The sequence below is a fragment of the Vombatus ursinus genome, unplaced genomic scaffold, assembly GCF_900497805.2.
Source record: "Vombatus ursinus unplaced genomic scaffold, bare-nosed wombat genome assembly UNPS02006175.1, whole genome shotgun sequence".
In the NCBI taxonomy this organism is placed as follows: domain Eukaryota; kingdom Metazoa; phylum Chordata; class Mammalia; order Diprotodontia; family Vombatidae; genus Vombatus; species Vombatus ursinus.
This window is the reverse complement of record NW_020945953.1, coordinates 3,081-22,572: the sequence shown is the minus strand read 5'-3', so window position 1 is coordinate 22,572 and position 19,492 is coordinate 3,081. Positions and strand designations below refer to the sequence as shown.

Sequence of the window (19,492 nt, the reverse complement as noted above, 5' to 3'; positions counted from 1 at the left end):
GAAGGTCGAAGGGATTGTGACCCTGTTCTTTAACCAAACAGCCCCCGAGGATTCCTGGACTACCCACTCGCTAAATGAGAGCATCAAGAGCTTTTCCCGAGCAAGCATCCCACAGCCACCCCCAGGGAGGCAGTAATTAGCGGCTGAGTGCGGGGGCGGAATCGAAGGTTTTCTTTCTATGTTTCCCCCTCCCTCCACCTTTTTTTTTTCTCTCCAAAGTAGGTGATTTCTATTTTTTATAGAAAAACGACGGCGAAAAAAAAGAACCGTCTTCATTCCCATCACCGCGATTTCCACATGGATATGACGTTCGGCCGGCGCTTCCGAAATGCCCAGGTTGAGTCACGCGGGGACAACCCCGGCTTTGAAGGTTGAGGAATTTCTGGGTCCCGGCGGACTCCGGCCCCTGACACCCTCCGGGAGCCCCCTGGTGGCCACTGGCCGGCTCGCTGACTGGCTCTGCCTGGCCTGCCCCGGGCGCCCTTTGCAATCTCCCACCCGCCCCTTTGTCCGACTGAGTGCTTTTCAGAGAGCCGCCGCTGGGCGTCACAGTCACATGTCGGAAAGTCCCAGAGCCCTGGCTGGAAATCCCCGGGCTCATATATTATTACCCGGGCTAAAAGAAAGGAAAAAGAGAACTTGCGCAGTCGTTGGCTTCAAGTTCGAGGATCTAGGATAGGAGCTTGCGGGGGTGGAGCAGCTGGAAGAGGAGGCCGGCGGTGGTGGAGAAGAGTCATAGCCCAGGAGCAGCAGCAGCAGCAGCCCCTCGGCTCAGGCACGGAGGCCGGCCAGCCAGGACTAAGTGGAGCCCTGCAGTGAGAACTAGTCAGCTAGCTTCAGGCTGCCCATGGAGCGCCCTGCCATCTCTGCCCTCCAGTCTGCAACTGGCCTTCTCGTGCATTAATTCGGGACTTTTGCATTTCGTTGGGCGCTCACTCCTGCCTCGCAAAGGTAACCCCGATCTTTCTCTTCTCGCCCCCCCCCCCAAATCTTCCAGTGAGATAGATGAATTCGGGGCGAAGCCGCGGCCACTATTCATTGTTAGCCGTGGGTTTGGCATTTGGGTCTGGCCGCACGAGTTTGGCACAGATACTGACCCCGAGCATTGTTGCTTGACAGCGAGCAGATTACTTGCAGCTTGTGGTGATGGGATGGGGAGAGGGGGAGGGCAGGACTGGGAGAGTTTGCCTGTGCTCGCTGCAAAGATGTGGAGTGGGTGGGCGTAAGGAGGGAGGGTGCACCTCTGGATCACTCCAGAGGTCTGCGCCTTTAAGATAAATTAAAGATAATTCGGAGACCTTTAATTGCAATGGGCAGAATGTTAGTAATAGTCGTTGAATTAAACTGATTTTAGATGTTATTAACATTTTGCGATTTAAAAAAAAATGCTGTGCTACTTGAAGCAGGAATTCCATATTTTCTGCAAAGGGCCACAGAGAACATGTAGAATCTGGCATTCTCTATTGTGCAGAATATAAGTAAAGGATGATGTATTGGAAATGACAGCAGAACTTTACACTGGGAGTTCTAGCCACCTCATTTCCCCAGGTCTTGGCTGTCAGGTATTTTATGCTTGTGTGGCAGACAGGGTTGACTTTTTTTTTTTTTTTTTAAGTTTCCAGATGTGGAAAAGTTCAGGAGTTATTTAAATACCTCTGCTCCAGTCCCACCCCTCGGTCAGCCAGCTTTGTCAGGCTTGGTTGTCCCACATCCTGCCACCTGGCCTCTTCAGGAAAGCCAGGGTATTAAGAATGGAGCTTAGCTCCCTTGGATTGGTTTAAATCCAAATCTCCCTGCTTGCAGATCTCTTCTCTTAGTGAAACCAGTCTGATAAAGTGGTTCAAAAGTCCTGTTCTTTGAGAGCTATTTGTCATTCCACCTGATTAAAGAGTAATAGCCCTGAAGTCTGAGAACACTGAACAGTGAAAGATTTAAAAGATATTAACACAAATCTTTCATATTGTAAGAAAAGAAAAAGAATGATTGCTTTTGAGAAAACTGTGGCACAATTATGCCTTTATGCATGTATTCAACAAGTATTTATTGAACCCATGCTAAGTGTAAAGCATCCTATGAAGGATTCAAAGGATGGTCCAATCAATGATTTATCTATTCTTCTAGTTAAATGTGTTTGACTCTGCCTTCAGCAGTTCTTGGTTTACAACTTGGGAATTTTACAACTTTGGAGCAGTGCTCTCCAAAAATGGAATTGGGGTTCTTGTTGATAAATAATTCACAAATTTCCATGTCACATACCAAACACCTGTACAAAATGGAAAAAAAGAAAAAGAAAAACCAAAAGAAAAAAAAGAGTAGGCTTCTAGAGATGAATAACTTCTAAAGAATTTTGTAGTTCCCAGTGACAGAATTTGGGGAAATTTTTGTGAAATGAGTCAAAGAAATATTACAAAACATCACTTTTTTTACATATTCATAAGGCTATTTTCTTCTCTCTTACAAGTATATAACAATCTTTTTTTAGAAATGTTTACTCTGTGGCCCCATCTGGAGTGAGGTCCAAGAACTGGAAACTTGGAACAGTGTATTTTCATTTGTTTCAGTGGGTAGTTTTGGAGGATGAAGGGCCAAAGTAATGGTTCAGTTGCTTTATGTTCTTGAATATTGATGTTAAGATGGGTTTATTCTGGCTCTCACAATTTATGGAAGACCTAGGAGGATCTCTAGGACCAGCAGAAGCATGAATAAAAGCAAATCATTCTTCACATGTTTTCAGAATACTTTAAAGACTATTTTATGGTGACCCATTTTTTAAGTGCTCTAAGATTTACAAAACATTTTACTCAGAGCCATTCTGTAAAGGGAGGTCATGTAAGTATTATTATTCCCTTTTTAATAGATGAAGCCAAGATTCAAATAATGCAAGTGACTTGCCCTGGGTCACACAGAGAGGAAGCCAAGATGCAAGCCGAGACCTCAGGTTAATGAGTTTTATAAACACATTTCTGATGGAGAAATCAAGGACATTTTGAAGGACCACACTTGAATATGTATATTGGCTAACAGCCTTTGGCCTCCTTGCTATGGAGAGAGAAAGCCACTCTCATAGTTGGCTAAGGGAAGGAAAAATTATTTTCCTGAAGTCACATATAGCAATGTCAAATTGAAATTGAAGTTAATTGAAAAAAAAATCCACTGGAGAAAATCTTTTCACAATTTGTAGTAATAATAATAATGAAATATAATGAAATAAAATGAAAAATAATAATGAGATAATGAAATAATAATGAAAGAAGTGTCAGGGTTCACAGTGATTCAAATCATCAGGATTTGAAATCCTATAGAGTAGCAGATGTCTGCATTAGTTAATAGCTTATGCATTTTGATAGGCCATGATAGGATGCAAGGATGTCAGCATCCCTGAGATATATGTATATTTGCCTTAGAAGGTAGGTTAGTTTTCAGCCTTGGAAGAGTGCAATGAAAAGGCTTTCTTGATACAATACAAGAGCCAATTCATTCTTGATGCATATCTTTGTCACCTTGAAGGTTCAGGAATCATATATAGAAAGGGAGATTCTTTGGGACTACCTGGGGAAATACCAGGATAATTGGGAAATGTTTGGGGATTTTCATTGTCTTTTTTTTTTCAAGTGAGATGTGATAATGATAGGAAAGGGAAGCAATGAAAATACCTGGTGCTTGCACCACTATGGCTTTGTCAGCCAGGATTGGCTTGATAGCTAGAATCTAATCTCATCCCAGCTAGAAGCTAATCTCTGCTGGCCTCCCTGCTTCTTCATCTTTCTTACGTTTTAAGTTGCAATCCTGCTACAGGTTCTACAAACTCTTTCCATTTCCTTTTCAAGGCCCTCATTTTCTTGTACTGTTTGATTAGGCATAAAGGCCCCTAGGGGAAGAAGAAGAGAGTGGCATGCAACCACTAGTTGGCATCTGGAGTACCAGCAGCACATTTTATTGATTTGGAGCTAAGTAATAATTGGACTCCAATTTTAACTATTGCAATTGCTTAATTATTATAAACCAATGTGTGATCTGAGGGATTCTGGGGAGCTTCGGAAACATTATTGACTACCTACTCTGGATACCAGTTTAATCCCCTTGAAAGTAGAAATTGTTGCATTCATCATACTTCTATCCCCAACACCTATCATCATGCCCAGCACACAATAACTACTTGCTGATTGACTGATCAGGAAGACAGTATGACATATCGAATAAGGTTACAGGACTGGGGAGTCAGAAAGACTCCTTGGCCCTTGTGCTCCCTGACTGTGCGCCTTGGGCAAATCACTTAACCCTTCCTCTTCCTGAGTTTCCTCTTCTATAAAATGGAGGCCAATAGTACTTCTAATAATAAGAGCATCACTTCACAAGGGTATTTCTAAGCTCTAAAGAAATAACAAATGGAAGTGGGAAACAGTCTGATACAATGGAAAGGCTTTAGACTCAGGACCTAGGTCCAAGTCCTCCCTGAGTCGCTTACTACTTATATGATTGTAGACAAGTCACTTAACTCTCTGGGTCTCAGTTTCCTCATCTGTAAAGTGAAGGGGTTGAACTAAATGGCTTATCTAAGGTTTCCTCCCACCCAACTGTAAATCTATGATCTTGAAAAAAAGTTCTAAAAAATAAAATATGTGATGGCTTTTAACAGTCATTGGTCAGGTATTGTTTTGAAGAGAGAAAAGAGATTTTCATCATCAGTGGTTTGATGGCATTGAACCTCAGATTTCCTTATAAATGTTTCAGGCCCTAAAAAGAAGAAATGATCGATATGCCTGATGCTTTTATGAAAGCGTTGTTTTCACTTTCCATACCAGTAAAGAAATAGAGGGCTTGAGTTCTAAATGCCAACAGCTTGGCAGTAATAGGATCTCTTGGTTGTTACTTGGGGGTGGGCCTATAGGCAGCCAGTGGCTACGCTGAGCACCTAAGTAGTAGCTGATGTTTTATGGTTCAGAGTAGTTAGTTCTTGGTGAACCTCATTCCCCTGCATCAGAGTCAGAATCAATGGTGAGATACGTACTGTGTACCTTTGCTCACAGGCAGGATTGGCTCTGTGACAGGCATTACTTAAACATGGGTTATTCCCCTCCTCCTCAATGCCCACTCTCCTCCTTCCTACTCTTGTATAGATTAATCTTTAAAAGTGATGTAACTTGCAACAGTCCAGTGTTAGTAAAACTTCAGTACCAACAAGCATCCTGCACATAGATGCAACTAGGATTCAAATCTTTTGCCTCCATATTAAGGTAAAGGCAAGAATCAAACTCTGATTTTCTATGGGTAGATATATCAGAGTAGATATTAAGGCTGACCTAATAGATTGTTTTTGGTTTATTTCTTTCCTTTCTCAGGTATTCTACAACAACATGTCTGAACAGCAGGTTCTCCCCCAGGCTTTGTATCTGAGCAACATGCGAAAAGCTGTGAAGATAAGAGAGAGAACCCCTGAAGATATTGTCAAACCTACGAATGGGATAATTTATCACTTCAAGACCATGCACAGATATACGGTGGAGATGTTCAGGACTTGTCAGTTTTGTCCTCAGTTCCGGGAGTTTATCCTTGTGGCTTTGATTGACAGAAGCATCCAAACTTCACTAGAAAGCCAGAGAAAGCTCAACTGGTGCCGTGAAGTCAGGAAGCTTGTGGCACTAAAAACAAATGGTGAGTCTGAGGTCCCTTCCAGCCCTGAATTTGGGTTGATCCTGGGACTCCCAGGAAAGGATTCTGATTAAGGTTTTGGGGGTGGGAGGGGAGCACTGTGACAAGATGAGTCTCCCACATGGATCTGTTTATGTGCAAGAGCTGAACCTCCATTATAATCAAATGCAAAATTCCTAACTAGATGATTTAGCTGGCATGGGAACCTCAGTAAGAGGTGTTGTCTAAGCGAGAGATGTTTTTGTTTTGTTGTTGTGTAGTTTTCTAAAGCAAACAGTGTTTTCGAATGAAACATATTAGAGTAGAGAATGCTTGGAGGGTTAGGAGAATTGGGCCGGATGGCTTTAAGTGATTTGTGACCTTGGGCAAGTCATCTACCTGCTTTTGTACATCTAGTTTATCACCTGTTAAAAAATGCCCATCATGGCCCCAGTAAACAAGGTTTTAAAGAGCTCTAAATCCTTTCAAGGAAAGACCCATTATTTACTCAAAAAAATTTGATCTGTACTTTTGAGCCTAGGGAATATGGGTTTGTGGTCTTCAGCATTTTGCCAGCTTTCTCCCTAAGCTCTTAACCTTTTTTGAGTCGAACATTTTTCCCCCCCTAATCCAAGTTCATGGATCGCCTGAAAACTATCCACATACCCTTGGTCTGTGATTCCCAGGTTAAGAACTGCTCTAAGGTCTCTCCCAGCTTTAAATCTACAATCTGTTGATTTCCTATTCTTCTCTTAAGAAATAATAGAGAAGCAGCTAGGTGGCGCAATGGATAGAGCATAGACCCTGGAGTCAAGAGGACCTGAGTTCAAATTCGACCTCAGACCAAACACTTGACACTTACTAGCTGTGTGACCCTGGGCAAGTCACTTAACCCCAATTGCCTTGCCCGAAAGAAATAATAGAAACATGTCAGATTTTTTCCCTATTTTTGAGCTGTTTTCCACTGGGTGTTGCTTGTGATCTTCTTTCTTCCTGGCATGTTTGATTTCCCCTTCCTGCAGGCTGCTGATAGAGTTGTCTGATCCTCCTTAAAAATCACAGCAGATTCACAGTTTAAGTTTGTTACTTAGTTTTAAATTATTTCTGGATAGCTTTCACTATTTCTCTAAACATGGTTTAGTTGATTGGTTGATGTGGATATAGACATTGCAGTCTGCGGATACGTACGATGACTACTAGAAAGTAGTCTGAATGGGATTCTTGTTCCTGGGTAAGAAGCTGGAAGCACAGTATTTCCTATCATCAGTAATATTGCTAATATTAGCACAACCTTACTGATAAGAGCAGAGGTCTTTGATGCTTGCTGACCATTATGAAAAGGCAATTATCCAGAGATGAAACAGCATCAATATTTGGCATCTTCACCTAGGAACATTCTATAGATAAAGACCTTTTAAGAATATCAACAGCAATGATGATAACTAAAATGTATTTACTGTACTAAGTTTCGCAAAACACTTTTTTTTTTAAAAAAAAAGCATATATTATCTCATTTGATTCTTACAACCCTTTGGGGATAGAAGCTGTAGGTGTTATTCCCATTTTACTGCTGAGAAGACTGAGACTCAGAGAGGTTCAATGACACAGCCATAGTTACATAGGTAGTTACAAGTACCAGAGGCAGTATTGGAGCCTGGGTCTTGCCCAAGTTCTAGACCATCTTTCTACTTTACATGGGTGTTACTGCATAAGTTGTCATAGAGAAAGTGAGATGGATCGCTTGTCTACACAGCTCCTAACAGAATCGTTTGTTCTGATAGACACAAATAGTTTTCAGTGGTGATGTTAGGTAAGGATCTAGCCAGGCTGTGGTGTCTCCTGGGAAGTGGTTTTCATTGCCTCCCCATTTATTACCAGGAGGGATAGAGTCATAGGAAAGGGTGGGGAGGATTGAGGAAGGGGAGTGGCCTTGCCGAATTAGGAGTTTGTGAAACACTAAACAATGCTTAGCAGGGAATACTTTGCACATAGTAGGTATCAGCAAGTATTTGTGAATTGACTCAGATTTATTGGTTGTAAGCACTTAATTTTCTTCAGGAAAAAGTGCATGGGAAATATTTTCTGTTGATTAAAGCATTTTCATAAACTGGCATTTACTTTAGAAAAGTTACAAGCATACCTACTTGTAGGACTTTAGAGGGTATTTTCTAGGCAAAGACTTTTTTAGGCTTTTTTTTTTTTTTAAGTTACAGTTGCCTATTCTTCCCCTTCCCCTACAAGAACCTTATAAGGTCTGAAAAGGGGAGGAGAGACATTCAGGAAGGAAGAAAAAAAAAAACAAAATGCCATTTCATCTAGGATTTTTATTGACACAGATTTTTTTCCCCCTAGCTTAATATATAAAATGGATTATATAAAATTACTGGATGGTTTGGAAATGGGGAGAAAGAGATGATAGGTGATTCACAATGTTTTCATTTGAGGATATGAGACTAGAGTGAATGAGGAAGGCAGTAGGTGGTATAAAATTGAAACTTCATGCGAAAAATTCCAGCGTCTATTGGCTGCTGCGATTTCACTTGTATAATGAGTAGGCCTATTCCAGCTCACCCTAACCACACCCACTTGGAAAGTCCAGTATGCGCTTCACAGTTTAAATGTCTACACACCAGAACAAAAAGTACAATGGCAGTTGCTCAATTGCTAGTCAAATAACTTGGCACTGGGGAATTCCAAGTGTTACTGAGGGAATTTTGTACTGGTGAGTCTCAATAAAGAACTGAAAGTAAGAACAAGGAAAAAAAAGAGCCTTATCTTTGCTCTAGATTTTGCAAAGGGGAAATTTCAACAGAATTTAATAGTTGCCACACTTCTGGCCTAGACGCAAGACTTAAGTGATCCTTTTCCATTTACTTGTCTGGATGTTTGTTTAGGCAGCCTTTCTGTACAATTTTCATGATTAAAACAAAAACAAAAACAAAAACACAATAAGCCAAATAAATAAGTGAATGGAAAGAATGTTAGTTTGAGGAATATCTAAGTATTTTGAAAAACTTGATCAGGATGAAAATATCATGAGACTCCAAAACTATTGGCCTAGCCATGTTAGAAAACAGTTTGTCTTGGTTTTAAGCAACTATAGGCTTCTCAAAGAATTGAGGATCATATGTTTGCGTGTGATTGTCTCAAGTCAGTTCAACAAATGAGACACATATTCAATGCATTTGTTGCTTGAGAGTTTGAGAAAATGCAAGGTCCATATGGAGTTTATGCTTTTTTTATTTCAAATAATTCCCAAATGATGCCTTTTAAAAATAGTCATACTTACTTTTCTTAAAAATAGTGCCTTCTATACTTCAGCCCAAATTGCTGGGGGCACATGCTGTTTGGCCAAAGGGATTTTAAAACCCTTATTTCCATGGCACATTATGATTTTTAATGAGGAGTTGGCCATTGAAGTAAGTACTTTACTATTGCTGACAAACCAAGCACCACACCACATTCCTGTGGGGCAGCTTTGTCTTGTCAGCCCTACGTTACAAATGAGAGGAAACTCCCCAGCACCAAGGGTAAAGTGATATAGCCCAGTCATTTCAATGTGAGTCACTAGCAATCCCAGTCCAATGTCTGGTAAGAAAAGCCAGGACTGCTTCCTGATAGTGGTCTTTTTCCTAGGAATTGTAAATCCTTGGTATCACTGTCCCTGGATGGTGGAATCCCAGAATGTAAAAGTTGAAAGGGACAGAAGAGCACAATTTGGGAATCCTCTCAAAGTGCTCTCTAAGGTGTGAAAGTGTGGCATGGTGGAGAGAGCCCTGGGTTTAGACCCAGTTTTGATTAGCTCTGCAACTCTGAGCAAATCACTTAGTCCAGGGTTGGGGAACTCTCTATGTCCTCAAGTGCTGCCCTTTGACTGAATCCAAACTCCACAGAACAAATCCCCTTAATAAAAGGATTTGTTCTGTAAAACTTGGAGTCAGTCAAAAGGCTGCACCCAAGGACCTAGAAGGCCACATGTGGCCTCGAGGCCATAGGTTCCCCATCCCTGACTTAGTCAATTCATTTAGTCTGTTTCCTCACCTGTAAAATGAGAGGTAATAATACCTGTAATTTCTTCATTGAAGGGTTGTCATGAGGATGAAATGAGATTATGTATTTATTTGGCAAACCTGAAAGCACAGTATTTATGTTGATGACTATTATCCAGTCTAAGCTCCTTATTTTACAGATGAAGAAACTGAGGCATCTAGGTGACCGAATAGATAGAGCTGTGAACTAGGAATCAGACCCGACTTCAACTCATGCCTTTAGACACTTACTTGTTGTGTGAATCTGGGCAAGTTAATTTTAACCTCTCTGCCTCAGTTCCTAATCTATAAAATGAGAGGGTTGGATTCAAGATTCCTTCCACTTGTGTTCCTATAATGACCACAAAGGTTCATTGGTGCCAGAGCCAGTACCAGGGTTCAGTTCTCTCTCTACTGTACTCTACTACCTTTCATGTGAGATAAATTTTGAATATCCTTTGCATTAAATAAGAATCCCCTTCATTCCCCCCTCCCAAAAAACAAAACAAAACAAAACAAAACAAAAAACAACCCCTCCTCTCACTATTCTAACTGTGAGATGGTAGCAGTGATCCTGGGGAAGATGATTTCAAAAATAGCACACCTAATATCTTGCATATAATTCAGTAAATGCTTGTTGACTGATCAAGCAATTGATTAAAACCCGTAGCTCAAAGACTAAATCCCATTTGTCCTGGAAAGCATTTGCTAGGCTTCCTGAACAAATTCCTCTTTTTTTCTTGCTTCTCTCTTCTCATCATTTCCATGTCAGTGTTAGTGAAGGGTGGTAACAGTGTACATGCTTTTTCCCACAGGTGATGGAAATTGCCTCATGCATGCTACATCACAGTACATGTGGGGTGTTCAGGATACTGACTTGGTCCTGAGGAAGGCACTATACAGCACTCTGAAAGAGACCGATATCCGCAACTTCAAATTCCGTTGGCAGCTGGAGTCTCTGAAATCCCAAGAATTTGTGGAAACAGGCCTCCGTTATGACACCAGGGTAAGAAGATTCTGTTCAAGCAAAGTACACTCCTTGGGAAATACTAAGCAATTAATTCTCTGTCCATGTCTCAGGGAAGGGAAGGCAGGGCAGGGCACAGTTGCCACAAAAGACCTCATGGTGGCTGAATTCCTGCTGAGGATCTTTGTTAGAAGAGAAGAATCTCCAAGGATGGCTTTCTTCAGGAGCCTCTCCTGGTTTTCATGTGTCATTGCCCTTACATGCATTATTGAGGCAGTGAGTCAGATTCAGGCATGTATGTATAATCCAACTCATCTCTCTCCAAGTCACGAGTATGGAATTTTTGTGGACAATCTGGATGAAGGTTTTTCATTTTATGTCACTTCAAGGTTTTTTAGGCAGATATTGTCCCCAGTTTCCCTCACAGCTCCATAAGTGCTTCAGTTTTGAGTTTGAATTATAACAGAAAAAGTCACTAAAAAAAAATGATGGGGGGAGGATGGGGCGGGGTAAAGGGAGAGAGACTATTAGGTTATTTAAATTATTTTATAGAGAAGAGGAAAAATAAAACTGAGTGGTACAGATGAATTGACATAGACTGGGGTCAGGAGAGGGAAAGACAAATTACATTAAATTACCTTTTTATTTTTATTTTTTCCTTAGAATTGGAATGAGGAGTGGGATAATCTTATCAAAATGGCATCCACAGATACATCAGTGGCCCGAGGTGGGCTTCAGTATAATTCACTTGAAGAAATCCACATATTTGTTCTTTCTAACATCCTCAGAAGGCCAATTATTGTTATTTCAGGTGAGAGTCACATGATTTCAGTTGAGGTGTTTCAATCGGTGTGTATTTCAATCAATGTACATTGAAGTACTTCTCTACTTTAAAATTGTCATCTCTAGGATGTAGTCTAAAATTTCACTGTATTTCTTGTGATGGAAAAAAGGCCATATTGACCTAGTACAGCAGTGTATAGTTGAAAGGAATTTGGTGGTGGATAACTCTCAGTGGTTTTTTTTTCCCTTTCTTTTCCTACATAGACAAAATGCTGAGAAGCTTAGAATCTGGTTCCAATTTTGCTCCTTTGAAAGTTGGTGGAGTTTATTTGCCTCTCCATTGGCCTGCCCAGGAGTGTTACAGATATCCCATCGTCCTTGGTTATGACAGCCAGCACTTTGCACCACTGGTCACTCTTAAGGACAGCGGACCTGGTAGGAAAATTAAGTTATGACTTAAACTCAGCTTATTTTAAATGTTTGTGCTAATTGTTTCCTTTCCTGTTTGGAGTCTGTTGCATTCCTGATTTAAATGAAAATATGTCTTTGAAAAAGTTTTATTGTCACATCATCTGGCAAATATAATGCTTGCTTTACCTAAAACCAGTGAAGTACTTCTGTAAAGAATTAGAAGAGCTTTTAAAAGTATACTTCTGTTAATATTCTCTCTGAGTGCTGGAAGTAAACAGAACAGAGCAATTGTGGTCCTTTTTGCCAGTTAAATGATGAGGTTTTTAGGCAACTCTCTTCTGGGAAACCCCCCCCCCCAATTGGTTTATGGTATCATTCCTAGTTATGGTTTCACGGATTAAAAGCTAGAAGGGACCTCAGAAGCCATGTAGCCCAACCCCCTCATTTTAGAGTTGAACAAACTGAGGCCCAGGACTTGCCTAAGATCACATAGTAAGTAGCAGAGTCAGGACTTGAACCACAGATCCTCTGGCTCTGAACCTAGCACTCTTTGCTAGTGTACTGTTTATTCAGAAATGTACTTAGCATGTTTATGATTTCATTTACCAAGTGAAAGTAAGATGTCCACATGTTATTTTCTCCTCAGAAATCAGAGCTGTTCCACTTGTTAACAGAGACCGAGGAAGGTTTGAGGACTTGAAGGTTCATTTTCTAACAGAGCCTGAAGCAGAGATGAAGGAAAAGCTACTTAAAGAGTACTTGACCTTGGTAGAAATCCCTGTGCAAGGCTGGGACCACGGGACAACTCATTTAATCAATGCTGCAAAGTAAGTGTCTTCCTGTTGGCTGGTTTGTTTAGCATTTTTATGTTTTATCCTAAGAGAATATTCAAGGGTTGGATCCCACCTGAAGCTGAGCTTTAACTTTGTTGAAATCTCCTTTCCTCCACTGGGAAATAAAGTGAGGACTGACCCATTGCATTCTTTTGGAGGTGTGAATAAGTTAGGAATGCCATATGATTGATTCTCAAGCTTAGATTCAGGCAGTGAAAACCAGTTTCAGATGGCATCCAAGAAAAAGAGTCACTGAGAGATTTTTTAAAAATGTATTTTAGGAGGGTTCAGTTTTATTTCCTATCTTGATGAACTTTATATGTCTTTATGTATTTACATATTAATTTAGATATGTATATTTATTTAGAATATTCATATATTCTTTAAAACATCATAGAATCCCTGGAAATAATAACCTTTCATAAATCAGGTATACAAAGAACAATTACAACCCACATTTTATTTTTTCAATTAACAAGTATTTGTTTTCTCCCTCTGACCCTCCTCTGCCTGGGGGAAAAAAAGAGGAAAATTAAATCCTCTTAATAAATATGTGTAGTCACACAAAACTGTTCCCAGCTTAGCTTGATCCAAATGTATATCTCATTCAATATCTTGAATCTGTCACCTTTGAGAGGTGGGTAATAGTAACATGGTTCATCATTAGTCCTGTGCAATTGTGGTTGATTACTGAATCACAGTTCTTTGATCTTTCAAAGTTTCTTGACTTTACAATATATGACCCATGTTTCTTTTCCTGCTTGATTTGGGGGAGACAGAGATAGACTGGTACAGTCTCTTTATCTTCTCTTCTGTCATCATACCTTTATTGGTGACAGAAACGAAGGTTCATTATGTCCTCCCAGGAGAACATAAGCTCTTAAAGACAAGGCTTTCCCTTATGTCTTATGTCACTGAATAGTGCCTACTACATGGAAAATATTTCATAAATGCTTGTCAAATCAAATTGAATTGAATTGAAGCTAGAGAAATCCGTGCTGCCCCCTGAAGATTTTAGACATAAATAAGAAATGGCAATGAGACTGGATAAAGGAAGCAGTGTCCCAGTGCTAAGAAACTGACAAATTAGAGCAAACCCCCAAATTAGAGGGATGCAAAAGCAAACAAAGAGTGCCCCAGAACCATGCCTACTTATTAGTGACCACCATGGAAAGTCAACACAAATAGAAGCAAAATAGATGCATTTGAAATCTTAAGGTAATTTGAAGTTTCAGGAAAACTGGGACCAAAAGTTTGACCATGTGCTATTCATAATCTTAACAATATTTTGATAGGTGGAAGATTTTGGGGGTGGGGTGGGGAGGGAGTTAACTCTCAAATAACTGAAAGCAAACTTTTTCTCCCCTCAACACTCTAGGGCATTAACATATATGGTACAAGAAGGCTATATGGTAGCAGTTTCTTCAAATGTTGCACTATTTTTAATAAACCAAAATTGACTAAATGGATATATCATAAATTTAGAGCTTAAAGGGAATTTAGAGGTTCTCTCATCCAACTCCATTTTTGTTGTTGTTATTGTTGTTGTTCAGTCATTTCCAACTCTTTGTGACCCCATTTGGAGTTTTTTTTTTTTTGGCAAAAATATTGGAGAGGTTTACCATTTCCTTCTCCAGCTCAGTTTCACAGAAGAGGAAACCGAGGCAAACTGGGTTAAGTGACTTGCCCAGGTTCAAACAGCTCATAAGTGTTGGAGGCCAGATTTGAACTCAGAAAGATGAGTTGTCCTGACTCTAGGCCTGACACTACATTCACTGCACCACCTAGTTGCCCATTTTACAGATGAGCAAACTGAGTTCCAGAAAGATAAAGTGACTTGCCAAATGGCACAGCAGTGATATGATATTTTGTATAAAGAAAGGATACCTTCTTCCAAGGAGGCTGTTTATTTATTTAGCATATGACTCTACTATACTTGTCAATGGATTAATTGGGGGGGGGCATCGCAATTTGGAGATGAAGGTCCGTTAATATAATGTTCAATTTCACCCAGTTGTATAATGCTTATCCTGCCAAATTTCCTGTCTTGATTCTTGCCGTACAGGTCAGTGTTGTAAATGCTGTCCTACTTTTCTTGGTCTCTAGGCTGGATGAAGCGAACTTACCCAAGGAGATAAATCTGGTGGAAGACTACTTTGAGCTCGTTCAGCATGAGTACAAGAAGTGGCAAGAGAACGCTGAGCTGAATCATAGAGAGGCCTGTGCTAGGAATGGACTGGAGCCCCACCTGCCCCAGATTTCCCTCATGGAAGTCAAATGTGAAACCCCGAACTGTCCTTTCTTCATGTCCGTAAATACACAGCCTTTTTGCCATGAATGCTTTGAGAGGAGGCAAAATACACAAAATAAACCAAGAAAACAGAACTCTAAGCCAGGGGTGGAGAAACCCCCAGGCATAGGACTGGGCACTTCTCAGGGTGAAGTTTGTGAGCCTGCTGGGTGGAAGCCTGAGGAATTACCAGCAATGGGGCCTCACTCTGCACCCCCAACTGCCCCCAGCCTCTTTCTGTTTAGTGAAACAACTGCAATGAAATGCAAAAACCCTGGATGTCCCTTCACCCTGAACGTGCAACACAATGGGTTCTGTGAACGGTGCCATAACACTCGGCAGCTCAATCCTGGCTATGACCCGAGCAACTACAGGAATTTGGATGATGGGAAGTGCCAGGCCTGTCACCAGGATGTTACCAGGACCTTTAATGGGATTTGTAGTACTTGCTTCAAAAGGACTACAGAGCCTTCCCCTATCATCAGCTCCAGTTTTCCTCCTTCCTGCCATCAGAGATCATTCTCCGATCCCTCTCAACTGAGCCAGAGTATCCATCAGCATCCCTGCCGTAGAACTGGTCATGAGGCCCCTGCTGGGGCCATCTCCCAGGTTGGACGGAATCCAGAGAACAGGATTGGAACGAGTAAATGCCGAAAAGCTGGCTGCATGTACTTTGGGACGCCAGAAAACCGAGGCTTTTGCACACTGTGTTTCATCGAATACCGAGAAAATAACCGTGAGTGAAACTATGTATCCTATGATATCATTTAAAAAAAAACAACTGACATTTATGTAGCATTTGAAGGTTTGCAAAGCAATTCACATGTAGCAAGTGGCTTTGATAGAGATAGTCTGTCTTTGCAATAAGATTACAACCTAGAGAAAAGGAAACATTCTAGGTGACATGCAATGTCAGGCATTGCTGGCTCAATACAAGATGACCCATTGGTATTCTCTTAACCTAAATACAAAGTGGGAAATGAATTTGCAATAAGTTTCTTGAATCCAAACCAGGTGAAAGCGATTCTGATTCTAATTTGAGAAATAGTAGTTCCACATTTTTGTGGTTACAACTAGATTGTATACCTTATGCCATTAAGAAGAAACATGTGTATGTCTTCAGAAAAGGGAGATGAGCTTAGTGTAAGGGGGTTACCAAGTCCAAAGCACTACATAAATGACATCACGAGGATAAGAATGAAAACACATTCATGTGGTAATGATGATAAATCTTTCTTTCTCTCTTTTGTGATTTCAACCCATCTGATTTGCCAAAAGTAAACACGATAAAACTTCTATGCAGAGAATAATCAGGAGGAGGGATGCTGTTGTTCAGTTATGTCTGACTCTTCGTGACCCCATATAAGATTTTCTTGGCAAAGACACTGGAGTCATTTGCCATGTCCTTCTCCAGCTCATTTTATAGATGAGAACACTGAGGGAAGCAGGGTTAACAAACAGCTAGTAAGTGTCTAAAGTCAGATTTGAACCCAGGAAGATGAGTATTCTTGACTCCAGGCCCAGCACTCTATTCACTGAACCCCGCAGCTGCCCCAGGAGGAAAGATAGGAGCCAATCAAAATGGAAATTTGAAGGCAAGAGCTGGGTTTTTCATTTGTTTTGCCTTTGGATCCCCCAGAACCTTGCACTGTGCCTTGCACATAGCAGAGGCATACTAAATACTAAAGTAGATTGAATTAGGGAAGGAGATTGGATTTCCTTGAAGAGGCTTGCTCTGCTAGCCCTATTCAATTAAATTCTACATAACACCTTTTGAGTTGTTAAAGCCTCTAATGCAAGGGTTGGCTACCTAAAGCTAGTGTGCCTTCTGCTTTTGTACAGCCTGAGAGCTAAGAATGATTTTTACATTTTAAAATAAAGTTCCATTGTATTTTGAAATGTTAAAAAAAAAAATCATTAGCTTGCAGGCTGTACAAAAACATATGGCCTGTGGATTTGTCTGCCCAATTCTCCCTTCCCTTTCCCCTGATCACTTTGGAATGTTTGAAGGATATGTAGACGCTTTTTAGAGATTGTTTTCTTTAGATAGCTCACCATACTTTAGCAAAAAGTAGGGATTCATTTATGAAAACAAAGATGTTCCAATAGTAACTTTCTTTTTGGGAGGAGGGGTGCTATCTAATTACAACAAGATGGCTATACTCCATTTTTATTCTTTATGAGCTTCCACTCTGCATTTGGAGTTGATTTAATTTGTAATCTCCACATCTTCATGACTGCTTGGTTGTCCGTACTGACTGGCATATTATTTCATTCCAGGTGACCCCCCTGCTTCTGGTCAGACTGATCCCTCAGCCTCTAGATTCCAGAATACCGTTCCCTGCCTTGGGAGAGGATGTGGTACCCTCGGCAGTACTTTGTTTGAGGGATACTGTCAGAAATGTTTCATTGAAGCCCAGAACCAGAGATTTCATGAAGCAAAAAGGACTGAAGAGCAGCTGGTGAGACAATCAGAGGTATGTAAGAGATGGCAGCCAGCCCCACCCACAGATGTATGAGGGGTCCTTAAGCTCATTAGGACAGTGTGTTTTCTTTCCTGCAAACCAGTCTCAAAATTCACCCTGGCATCAGCTTCCCAGTTGGGCAGTATTGAAGGACAATAAGTCAGGGCATTCTCCTGGCTGGAATTTGCTTTAGTACTCGTTTTTCCAGAAATGAGTAAAATAAACCATAATGTTTATACATGTGGAGCTTCTCAAACACATGGTATGACATATCAAGGTAGCTCCACTTTGAATCCATGTGAATTGGTGCAGACCCCTCAGTGACTTCTCGACACTCATTCTCAATGATTGCCAGTATTAGCGCTTAGAGACACTTTCCAAAGTAGCCGTGTCCCGGTTGCTTACTAACTGAAATGGCAAAGCACAGGGGTGGGAAAAAAGACAGTGGTTGTGAAGTGGCTTTCAAATTTATAGGAAGGTGCTTGTGAGGAAAAGAAATAGCTTTATTAATCAGAACACTAAAGCTCTGGTTGTTATGTGACCTACAATTATTGAGGGGAATGAGAGAGAGTTTTTTTATGTGGCCCTGCTGTGGTATTGATCTTTCTGTGCATGACAAAGAGAGAAGAAAAGATAGCAGAGCTATGTAAAGCAACAGTAAACTCTTCCCCCGAAAGTTATAGCTTGGCAGGATCTGGGTTACAAATAAGGATTTGAGGAAACCAACCCACTTTATGGAAGCTTCTTTGGTCTTTTCTGGTACTGAAAAAGTGGGACTTGAACACTTTTTCCCTTTTAAAGACCTTGACATGAAAATCTGCCCACGAGTTTTTTTTTTTTTTTTCCACATTGTCCTGAGAAAGAAAGATAATAGTGATGATAAATTCAGGATGCCACAGGGAAAAAAAGTCCAATGAATTCTATTTGTTTCTTCCTTGGGCTTTACAAACTGATCATTCTTTTGAATTCTTCCATTCAGAGATCCAGCCAGTGCCGGGACATTCAACGGACAACTCAGAGCTCTCAGAGAAAAAAATGTACCAAGGCGACATGTAAAAACCCTGTGGCTCACAGAGGGCAAGAGCTGTGTGCAGAGTGCCAGCGGCATAACCAGCAACTGGGGCCTGGCATCCATAGAGGGGAGCCCATTACGGAAGAGCTGCCCAAGCAACGTTGCCGAGCCCCAGCCTGTGATCACTTTGGCAATGCCAAGTGTAATGGGTACTGCAATGAATGCTATCAGTTCAAACAGCTGTATGGCTAATCAGAAACAGCCAGACCACTTCCCAGACATGAAAGAACATAGTTTTTTTTTTGGTCAAAATGGTGCTATTGTGTTAACATTTGGCTGTTTCACTTGAGGGCTAGCCCCTGGAATTGAGTATACCATGGAGGTTTTAGCATAGGAGAATAGGCTGTTCACCAGGGGTCTGGCAGCAGGTATGTTCACCTGAGGAACTGTGGGGCCTAGGGCACCTCTAGAAAAATTTACCTCCTGCCCTAGGGTACAGAGTCTTGAGTTTGGCAGTTGTGGATTTCTGGGATCACCTCAAGGCCACTCCCCCTTTATGAGTTCATACAGTCTCCACATTCTGAGACCTGGGGACATGGAGAAACCTGGAATGCCCACTGTACCTGGACATGTAGCTTGTACTTTGGGGTGTGAATACCTCTCTCTCACCTTGTGAGCCCTGTCTGATGTCAGAAGGCAAAGATACACATTGGAAGGCATGCAGAGTGCTGAACCTTCTTTTGCCTTAGACCCCAACTCAGTATGTCTTGTGGGAAGCTAAGTGGTGCAGTGGCTAGAGCACAGAGCCTGGAGTCAGGAAGACTCCTCTTCCTGAGTTCAAATCCAGCCTCAGACACTTGCTAGCTGTGTGATCCTAGGCAAGTCATTTAACCCTGTTTGCCTCCATTTCCTCAACTGTAAAATGAGCTGGAGAAGGAAATGGCAAACCGCTCCAGAACATGCACTAAGAAAACCTCAGTGGGAGTCATGAAGAGTTGACTGAAGAACAACAGCATGTCTTCTGGATGTGAACCTGGATTCTCCTGGTGAAAAGATCTTCCAGGCGATGCTCAAG

At 41.2% G+C, this 19,492-nt stretch overlaps 1 protein-coding gene across 1 annotated transcript; it reads left to right on the top strand.

Annotated features, from left to right (window-relative positions):
- Window positions 1-667: 667 nt before the first annotated feature.
- LOC114032956 (tumor necrosis factor alpha-induced protein 3-like) lies at window positions 668-19,268 on the top strand. The gene is made up of 9 exons (XM_027848404.1): window positions 668-951; window positions 5,340-5,652; window positions 10,472-10,662; window positions 11,287-11,434; window positions 11,671-11,841; window positions 12,464-12,644; window positions 14,757-15,676; window positions 17,221-17,417; window positions 18,385-19,268. Exons 2-9 carry the CDS (start codon window positions 5,355-5,357, stop codon window positions 18,667-18,669), a joined length of 2,391 nt encoding a protein of 796 aa, XP_027704205.1. The 5' UTR covers window positions 668-951; window positions 5,340-5,354; the 3' UTR covers window positions 18,670-19,268.
- Window positions 19,269-19,492: the final 224 nt, after the last annotated feature.